The following is a 10,621-nucleotide window of genomic DNA, read 5'->3' as shown; positions in this document are numbered from 1 at the left end:
ACTGACCTTTGACCCTCAATATCTCACTAACGCAGCAACTAGAAGGCTGCAAAAATTTTTTGGTAATTATTGACACCTAAAGCTACAAGAAAATACCAAAAGACCTTTTATTAGATTTTTTTCAAGGTCAAACCATATATAGCCTCTACTATATCAATCAATGAAACTCAAAGCCGAGAGGATGGCTTTAAGCTCTGTCTACAATATCAAAGTCTTATGTGCCCAAATATGGTAGTGATATGCCCAAATATGGTTGTTATATGACATCATCATGTCCATATATGGGCACATTACATAAAGTTTGATAGTGTAGACAGAGCTTTACGTCACCGCAAAGACCAGCACCAACATGAGGCGTTACAAATGGAACCGTACTTTGGATGGAATAATAACCAATGTCAACGTACGTAGCTCCAATTTTCAAATCTGTTTTATACCGCAGGACGGCGGAAATCTACGTTATTACGTCACCATTAATCCCTAATTTTCCAACATTTTCGAAATTGTTTTGACTAAATTGTTTATATTCTAAAAATAAACTCAATTTGGAATGGATCAACATGATATATTGAACGTGATAATTATAACACTGCTCACGTGATAACTGTGCAGCAGCGTCATGTACCGATTTTCATATTCTGAATATGGTACGTTAACATAGTTCATGTCAAAATGCTAATCTCTCATTTTATATTTATTTACACTTTACTCGCGACTTGTTAGGTATAATTTGTATTACATTACATATTTATCAAGAGTCACAATCCACAAAAACATTTAAGATTATATATATAAAAAAAATTACAATTTATCACAAAATTGATTGATACATGTTTTGTTTTATGTAGTTGTAATCAAAGAAATGATAAATAACATTTAATCCGATTTACAGGATATATACAGCATGTAATAATAAAGTCTGCTGTAATAAAAACACTAGTACCTCTCGTAATAAATAAATCATTCAATTCAATAAAGCCAGTACATCTAAAATAAGTAGTGGTACCACTGTTAAATATTATAGATAAGCACTTCACATTATTTTTAGTAGATAAATTAATAATATAGTAGCGAATAAACTTGGAATATTAATCACTGTCGCTGCGACCAATTCATTCATCATCTTCATCATAATGAGACAGAAATTATCAATTTTTGTAAAATTCAAACATGATCTGCTGTACTTAAACATCTAATAAAAGTAATGTTTAGGATGTAGATGGATATACAAGGACAGTGTAATAATGTATGCTCTATAATAGTGCTATAAATATTTTAATGTAGCCAACTTGATGGATACATAAGGACAATTTTTTTTGATCAGTGAATAAATTACTTCTGTCAATAATAATAAAAGTCACAACATCCTGGTTTGGATTAATAGAATATCCCAGTTTAATGATCCATACAGAACAATTTACAGACATCTGTTTCATTAGACAGTGTATATAAAAATAAAGCTTGAGATATATCAGCAGTATTAGCTGAGTAGATATTAGCAAACCAAAAAAAGATTATTCAATATATTGACGTCAGCAAGACTTACTTAGACTAAGCATGGACTAAGTAAGGTCATATTTAGTAATTGAGAAAACCCTTTTATTTTTCAGTTTTGATTGATGAATTACATAATTTTATTTTCAACAATTGTAAATTTAAACACAATCTGCTAAAAAATAATTATCAAATTAATATAAAAGTAAACATTTATTTTTTTTAAATGTTTAATAACATAATTTATTTCAATATGTTTTCACTGCAGTTATTTTTCATATACCAGATGATTTTATAAAAAAGAAATAAAATTCACTCTAGCATCACTAATAGATGATTTTAATTATGCTTGTGCCTCAATTTTAACACAATGAATGCTTTCCCTTATAATATATTCATTAAATTAATGTTAGTAAAAGACCTATAATAATATCCACATAAACAGTTAAGATAGAGTGTATTAGTTCAGAATGTATACTTAAGCTTTCTTGGTGTCATAAACTCTTTGATGATTTCAGGTGTGACTAACTTTCTATTTTCTTGATGAGTTGCTACCACTTCCTGCAAGACCTCGATAAGTACCTTCTTAATTTCGCCAGTTAACATCTTTCCACTAGTATAATCCTAAAATGTATACAAATAAAATAATGATACATGCACAGAAATACACATCATATTATATACAATCTATTGAGGTAAGTAAAATAATAAAAACTGCTAAAAATATACCTTTAAGAAGTAATGAAAGACGAACTATTTATGAGTTGATAATGTATACAACCTTTACTATGCTGATGAACAACACTTATATAATAGGAAATGACGTTCCTCTTTTACTTTTATTTATGTTTCTGTTTATTTTGTTATGATTTATGTAAAAGGGTCTTTTGCAAAAACAGAATGGTAAACTTCTATGTGCAAAATTCTTACCATCAATTATACACTGTAATTGTATTGATGACTAAATAAAGGTGAATCAGTGGTATTTTGCACAAATCTGGATAGATGCTACCAACTATATTCGTTTGTTATATTCTACATGTTATTGATAGTATAATAGGGATTAAATGGCCCTGTTAGTTATTTATTCTCAATAATTTATCAAAATTATAAAGGTCAGTCAAGGCTAGTAACTCAATTGTGAATTGTCCTCATAAATATAATGCTCATTTTAAACCAAAAATAATTATTTTCAATATCTGTGGTGTTGTAAAAGCTGTACTTTGGATGACTACTTACAAGTGACCACTCACAAATATTGATTACTGAAAATGAACAGCTTTTATTGACCTTTAATGACCTTTGTCCAAAGACTTGAATCAATCTTGTGAAATGGACAGTAAATAAATTAACACTAATGAATTAGTTCGTTTTTCATTCTGCAACTCATTAAGGGTCAAATTAGAATATACAGATCTGTGAATTATTCTATAATAACAAAAATACATTATGTAATAAAACTAAGACGAGGCTGTGAACAATTTGGGGTAGATTGATATTGAAGCCACAATGTAAACTAATTCTTCCCATGTTTAAAGTGAAAACTGCACTGGGTACACACACAGCAGAAGTTTTATGCTATGCTAAGAACATTCTTTGACTTTGATGTATGGTAGAAAGAACATAACATGAATGTGGGGAAACAACCTGTGACTTGCAGCCTAACTGAGCTGAATTGCGCACAGGTGTGGATGGCACATACAAAAATATTGTACTGGGTACATACAGCGGTATTATGGTATGCTAACAACTTTCACAATATGGGAATAAGAAAAAAAGCTTCTATCAGAATCGTGTTCACACCTGGTTTCACCTCTACACTAGAATGACTTTTGATCTAGTGTAATCATGTGCCATTAGAATCGTGTTCACACCTGGTTTCCCCTCTACACTAGAATGACTTTTGATCTAGTGTAATCATGTGCCATTAGAATCGTGTTCACACCTGGTTTCACCTCTACACTAGAATGACTTTTGATCTAGTGTAATCATGTGCCATTAGAATCGTGTTCACACCTGGTTTCACCTCTACACTAGAATGACTTTTGATCTAGTGTAATCATGTGCCATTAGAATCGTGTTCACACCTGGTTTCACCTCTACACTAGAATGACTTTTGATCTAGTGTAATCATGTGCCATTAGAATCGTGTTCACACCTGGTTTCACCTCTACACTAGAATGACTTTTGATCTAGTGTAATCATGTGCCATTAGAATCGTGTTCACACCTGGTTTCACCTCTACACTAGAATGACCTTTGATCTAGTGTAATCATGTGCCATTAGAATCGTGTTCACACCTGGTTTCACCTCTCTACACTAGAATGACTTTTGATCTAGTGTAATCATGTGCCATTAGAATCGTGTTCACACCTGGTTTCACCTCTACACTAGAATGACTTTTGATCTAGTGTAATCATGTGCCATTAGAATGGTGTTCACACCTGGTTTTACCTCTACACTAGAATGACTTTTGATCTAGTGTAATCATGTGCCATTAGAATCGTGTTCACACCTGGTTTCACCTCTACACTAGAATGACTTTTGATCTAGTGTAATCATGTGCCATTAGAATTGTGTTCACACCTGGTTTTACCTCTACACTAGAATGACTTTTGATCTAGTGTAATCATGTGCCATTAGAATCGTGTTCACACCTGGTTTCACCTCTACACTAGAATGACCTTTGATCTAGTGTAATCATGTGCCATTAGAATCGTGTTCACACCTGGTTTCACCTCTACACTAGAATGACTTTTGATCTAGTGTAATCATGTGACTTATCATGTTTAATTATTGAAGAGTTTAAACTCACTGAGAAGCAATTAAAAGGATAAACACAAACTTATGGAGATATATAAAGATGCCAAGTAACATAAACATTGTATATACTGTAGAGTGTATGTGTCACAATAAAGAAATTGTAAGTAAAATGTACACCAGACAGAGTAATATGTATGTATCAACATGAAAATATACAAGATTAAAAATTAATAATCAGGTGGTCTACAAAAAGTTGAAAATATGCCATATAATATGCCTACTAAGAATGATTGTTTATCAATACATAAACACTGGGGTGAATAATACTAAGCCTGCATGTACTGAACTTTAATATTGTAGGAATAGGCCACAGCAGTAAGTCTAAAAAGACATTTCATATTTTTCATTAGCAATACATCTATGTGCATGGTTGACTGCGTTACATTTCTACAGTATGCATAAAATATCCATTAAATTAATATACTGGAAACCTGTGTATATATCAATCTTCACATTCATTTAAGAATTGTATCGGTAGTATTCTAGTGTTTAGTAACTACATTCTAAATCACTTATAAGTAGGTAACTAAGACAATGAGAGTAATGCTTTACGCAGAATGTAGGATATATACATTTTGATTTCAAATAAAAGCAGTAGTAGTTGTTTTGAATAATATTAAATATAGACAACACAACAAGATGCTGAATAACTACTTTTTAGGCAGTTGTTATGGTAACCAACTTGTCTACAAAATAAAGGCTGTACTGTATACAAATTGATTCATAATTTTTTTTTTCTATGGACACTAACAGTTATGAAACATATATATACAGTTATATATATATACAGTTATGAAACATATATCTGTTAAAATAAAAGAAACAGAACATATACCTGTTTAATTTTTTCCAACTGCTCATCATCTTCAAGAAAAAATGTAAGATATTGGTAAGAAATGTCTACATCGCAATCTCCTCCTTTTTCACGATGTTCCTCAATTGTTGCGCAACCACCAGAAAATGCATACTTGTTTATCTATGTAAAAGAACATAAACACAGAAATATAAGTAATTAGACAATATGTTGTCCTCAAAACAAGTGGCCATACAGCAGCAATCACATTAAGTGTTTAAATTTGTTTTTTTAGCATACTTAGTTGTAGAATAGAAACTACATTTACTGGAAAACATCTTCAAAAAAATTCTTACCTTATTTTTAATTTGATTTTTTGTGTCAGTAAGAAAAATGGAAGAATTAGCATCACTTGCGCTCATCTTAGTTTTGGCTCCTTGAAGTGCGGGGAAAAATGTTGAGTGAATGAGGGCAGGCTTTGGGTATTTCAATCGTGGAGCAACATCACGTGTCATTCTGAAATATGGATCCTAAAAGCAATTGTAAAAGTAACTGTGCATTAAATTTTACATTCATAGAAGAACATACTAAAGCATGCAACACAAAGTTCATTAAACACTATAAAACAATTTTTCTTCATTCCATTAACAACAAATTCTGCAATAGATTAAAACAAACACTAATTGGCACAACCCTATATATGAATTCCTTTTTATTGTCTTCAATTCCCTTATTTTATTGTATTTGTAATTGTTTGATGTTTTATGAAGAAAACTACCTATTGCACATGGAATAAAACATGGAATATCCTTCTTGTTAACTCTAACCTACCTGATGATCTATTGCACATGGAATCAAACATGAAATATCCTTCTTGTTAACTCTAACCTACCTGATCTATTGCACATGGAATCAAACATGGAATATCCTTCTTGTTAACTCTAACCTACCTGATCTATTGCACATGGAATCAAACATGGAATATCCTTCTTGTTAACTCTAACTTACCTGATCTATTGCACATGGAATCAAACATGGAATATCCTTCTTGTTACCAAATATATGAGGAAATGAGCTACTGAAAGATGGCGCTGCTTGGATTGATGGGAAACTTATTTTACCTGAAAGAAAAATATTAAAAATTAAATCACAGATATAATTGGATGTTTGAAGAAGTGGCAAACTGCTAAATGGCAAGAAGTGGCAAACTGCTAAGTGGCAAGAAGTGGCAAACTGCTAAATAGATATTTATTTATTAAACACAAGATCTTACCTATACAATCAGTATCAACAAATCCAAATATACCTCTGGCTTGGTTAAATGTTACACACTTTTGAACACGTAGCATATTCTTGTAAAATTCTGAACATGAGCTGAAAGATACAAACAGTATTGATCAGTGATCAAAATCTTACATACGTAATCAACTAAACTAGCAAAGCTTTAAATATACATATTAAAGACACCTTCCCTACAATTTGTGACGTTTTGTAAAAATAATACATATATATTACTTTAAAAACATTAAACCAAAACTTAAATGTACGTTTTATTGTAAATTATGATAAAAAGTGAGAAACAATGCACTATCTAAGTAGCTCGCGACGAGTGACCTCTCTTGGATGGTCTTTAGGCCTGGCCTAGCTAGGGTTAGTTTTGTAGGCCTAGGTGGTAAATATCGGTAACGTACAAACATCGTACGCTAGCTATATACCTAGCCTGATGTTGTATAGTTGCTGCATTAATTGTCTTTCTATTTTTGTCAGACTACGTTGATACAAATTTGGGAAAACCCGGTATTTTCGCTGAAAAGTTGGGAGTTTTCCATTTGTTTTGGTCTCATGATCGATCGAAAAGTGGGTGAATTACAGAAGAAAAACAAAAATATCAATCCGCGCGCAATGCATTTTGGGATTTATAGCGGGCCGCTATAATTATTAGAAGCGACTTATTTTTCACATTTTTAACCATTTAAAGACGAAAAAAGTTATCGTAATAGGACCATATAGTATTATTTTTACATTAAATATAGTTTGTGATCTTAAATTAGATCTAAAAAACATAGGGAAGGTGTCTTTAAGCTCTTTACTTGAACTTACCCAATATAGTTAATATCTGAGAAAATAAAAGTCTTGTCCTTATCAAATCCCATCGCGATGATGTCCTTGACATTCTCTATAGCTAATCTGTTTGCTTCTTCCACTTTCAAATCTTTCCACAAAAACTTTTCATCATCTGTAAGTTGTATAACTAAAGGAACATCAAATGCATCCTGAAGCCATCTGAAATAAATAATTAATAAAATAACAGAAATCTACCAAAACTATATTTACATACAAAGTTATGCCTACAAAACTTGAATATTTGGTTGGTTTGATTTAATTTGGTTTCAACAACACAAGATTCCAAGACAATATGAATACAATCAATTTACAAGCAACTACATTAAATTAGAAAGCAAGGATAGCCCATAAAGTCGAAAAAAAAAACTTATTTCAATTGGGGTCCTTTAAAAAACAGCAAAGACAATCACAATAAACAGCATAAACAAACAAATCAAACACGCATAACAATAATATATGGCAGAAGATAGACAATTTAAAAGTTTAAAAATATGAGACAATAGAAATTGGATGACCTACAGCATGAACCTAGAATAGATATACACCATGAAAATATTCTTATCAACAAGTATATGTGAAGGACTTACTTAGTAAAGATAAAAGGTACAATATGCCCTAAATGAAGTGCTTCGGATGATGGGCCTCTTCCAGTATACAAAAAGAATGGCTTTTGTTTCTCAACCCTGTCAAGTAACCGATGCATATCTCTGAAAACAAAAATACAACATAAAAACTAAAAAAAACTTTAACAACAAAAATAATAATATTGATGGTTAATGTTTCACATTTTTTTTTAACATTTATTTTAGAAAAACTGTCTATATACATAATACTGTATAAACAAAAGAAATATGTACCGACAGTAATAATGTTTGAAAAATAACTTACCTTTGGGAAAAAAATATCCCCCTACGTAAGAAGCGATGTGGTGTTTGTTTGGTTAACAATGCTATTCTATCTATCAGTACTTGGTCAATTTTTGTACTACCGAACCGCTCTGAAATGATGTTAAAGATACTAATTATTAAAAAAAAAAAAAAAGAAAGTACAGTAAATAAATAGTGTGCTTTTTTGCAACATTTCTGCACTGTAAGTTTTACTGATAGTATGGAGAGCCACTTTGTACCATACTAGATGAATAAATTGTTGATAAATGGTTTTGATTGAGTACTTTTGGCAGACTTAGCTTGCCATAGGAGTACTAGCTGTTACTAGATGGATAAATTGTTGATAAATGGTTTTGATTGAGTACTTTTGGCAGACTTAGCTTGCCATAGGAGTACTAGCTGTTCCTAGATGAATACATTGTTGATAATGGTTTTGATTGAGTACTTTTGGCAGACTTAGCTTGCCATAGGAGTACTACCTGTTACTAGATGGATAAATTGTTAATAATGGTTTTGATTGAGTACTTTTGGCAGACTTAGCTTGCCATAGGAGTACTACCTGTTACTAGATGGATAAATTGTTGATAATGGTTTTGATCGAGTACTTTTGGCGGACTTAACTTGTCAATGGAGTACTAGCTGCTACTAGATCAATAAATTTATAAACACAGTTATTCAATTAGTACTTACTTATAAGTTTATCATAATCAACCCCTTTGTCTGACTTTGAAACAACAGACCATGGATTAACATCATCCTCTTCCTCATCATTTTTGTTCTCTTCAATCTTCATGTCGTCAACCTGTTTTTCAACTTCAGTCATTGTTTCTTGATTTCAAAATTCATATTATTAACATATTTATTAATACAATATAAGCAACATTGAATTGTATTTACTAATGTATCTCGAATTGGTTGAATATAACTTTTTATAGGCTAGGCCTATAAAATAGACCTATTATTAATTATGAACAATAATTATACTTTTAAAGACACCTTCCCTAAAATTTGTGACGTTTTGTAAAAATAATACATATATATTACTTTAAAAACATTAAACCAGGTCATTCCTTGTCTTAAATGTACGTTTTATGGTAAATTATGATAAAAAGTGAGAAACAATGCACTACCTAAGTAGCTTGCGACGAATGACCTCTCGTGGACAGTCTTTAGGCCTAGCCTAGCTAGGGTTAGTTTTGTAGGCCAAGCTGGTAAACATTGGTAACATACGAACATCGTATGCTAGCTATATACCTAGCCTGATGTTGTATAATTGCTGCATTTGTCTTTCTATTTTTGCCAAACTTCGTTGATACAAATTGGGGAAAAGTATTTTCGCTAAAAAGTTAGAAGTCCATTTGTTTTGGCCACACAATCGATCGAAAAGTGGGTGAATTACAGAAGAAAAACAAAAATATCAATCCGTACGCAATGCATTTTGGGATTTATAGCGGGCCGCTATAATTATTAGAATCGACTTAATTTTCACATTTTTAACCATTTAATGACGAACAAAGTTATCGCAATAGGTCCATATATAATATTAGGCCTATCTCCTCTCTCTAGTCTAGGTCCAGGCCAGTAATAAGTTGTTTGTTTGTTTGTTTTATTGGTTAAGAAAAAAATAAAAAATTACACATAACTTAAAAATTACAATAAACATAAAAACATCACAAATGTGCAGATGGAGGTCAAAATAAGTTGCGGACAACTTTAAGTCATGACCACCACCAGTTAAAAAGGGTTTAACAGACAGGATAATAAAAAATGTTTAAAAAATAAAGTAAATAAATAAAGTAGGTATAGCAGTCCGGCTTACAATAGAAATACAGTAGCTTATATTGCTAAGACAACAGTAGAGTAGGCCTAGCCTATATAGGCCTAGGGCCTACCTAGGCTAGGCCTGGCCCTCTAGTAGGCCTAGCTAGGCCTAGTTGTTTTGGTACAGACAGCTTAGGGATCCCCAGGTTAGTTTAGGGCTAGCTCTAGGTCTCCCCAACATATATGCCTAGACCTACTACTGTAGTTAGTGTAGCTAGCTAGTACCGACTAACGGAGGTTGATCAATTTAACACTTTATGTAAAAGAATAACTTGAAATACAATTACATTTACCCAACAATATGTGTGACACCCGTTTTATTACTTGGCAAAAAACACATGCAGCTAGAGCCTCGCAGCATGCAGCACTCAACGTGTGTGTGTAGAGGGCGTTTTTCATTGCATGGCATTTCATCATCTCTCTCTCTCTGCTCTCTCCTCTCTGCTGGCTGCAATCTGCAATTATTAAGTGTGCGAGCCATCGAGGCATGTAATTCATGATAGCAACACCGCGGGTCACACACGTGACTGCTAAGCCTAATATTTGTACACTATCATAAAACAATGAAACAGATGCCTGCATTATGCCTATCCCTTTATATTACAAACTTAATCCGACGCATCGGCACATCTTTACAAATGCTCTATATTGATTTGTTCCTATTTCTGACATTATAACA

At 32.1% G+C, this 10,621-nt stretch overlaps 1 protein-coding gene across 2 annotated transcripts; it reads right to left on the bottom strand.

The window, feature by feature from the left end:
- Positions 1–751: 751 nt before the first annotated feature.
- LOC140059985 (tryptophan--tRNA ligase, cytoplasmic-like) lies at positions 752–10,299 on the bottom strand. 2 transcript variants are annotated; one of them, XM_072105999.1, is made up of 10 exons: positions 10,236–10,265; positions 8,812–8,949; positions 8,123–8,231; positions 7,822–7,941; positions 7,211–7,393; positions 6,384–6,484; positions 6,119–6,231; positions 5,467–5,640; positions 5,153–5,293; positions 752–2,118 (listed from the first exon to the last, which is right to left on the bottom strand). In XM_072105999.1, the coding sequence occupies exons 2-10, from the start codon at positions 8,942–8,944 to the stop codon at positions 1,960–1,962; spliced, it is 1,233 nt and encodes a 410-aa protein (XP_071962100.1). In that variant the 5' UTR covers positions 8,945–8,949; positions 10,236–10,265; the 3' UTR covers positions 752–1,959. The 2 variants fall into 2 exon arrangements, with proteins under 2 accessions (XP_071962100.1, XP_071962099.1); XM_072105998.1 differs by having other exon boundaries at positions 753–2,118; positions 10,230–10,299.
- Between the last annotated feature and the right edge of the window lie 322 nt (positions 10,300–10,621).

This window comes from Antedon mediterranea, chromosome 10, assembly GCF_964355755.1.
Source record: "Antedon mediterranea chromosome 10, ecAntMedi1.1, whole genome shotgun sequence".
NCBI lineage: Eukaryota > Metazoa > Echinodermata > Crinoidea > Comatulida > Antedonidae > Antedon > Antedon mediterranea.
This window is presented reverse-complemented; position numbering and strand designations above follow the sequence as displayed.

Bases quoted from the DNA above. Each gene is read 5' to 3' on its own strand.
- LOC140059985 (XM_072105998.1), bottom strand. From the start codon at position 8,944: ATGACTGAAGTTGAAAAACAGGTTGACGACATGAAGATTGAAGAGAAC. The intron at 7,394-7,821 runs GTAAGTCCTTCA...TATTTATTTCAG, and splicing joins GTACCTTTTATCTTTACTAA to ATGGCTTCAGGATGCATTTG. The intron at 2,119-5,152 runs GTATATGTTCTG...TATACATTTTAG, and splicing joins AGTTGGAAAAAATTAAACAG to GATTATACTAGTGGAAAGAT.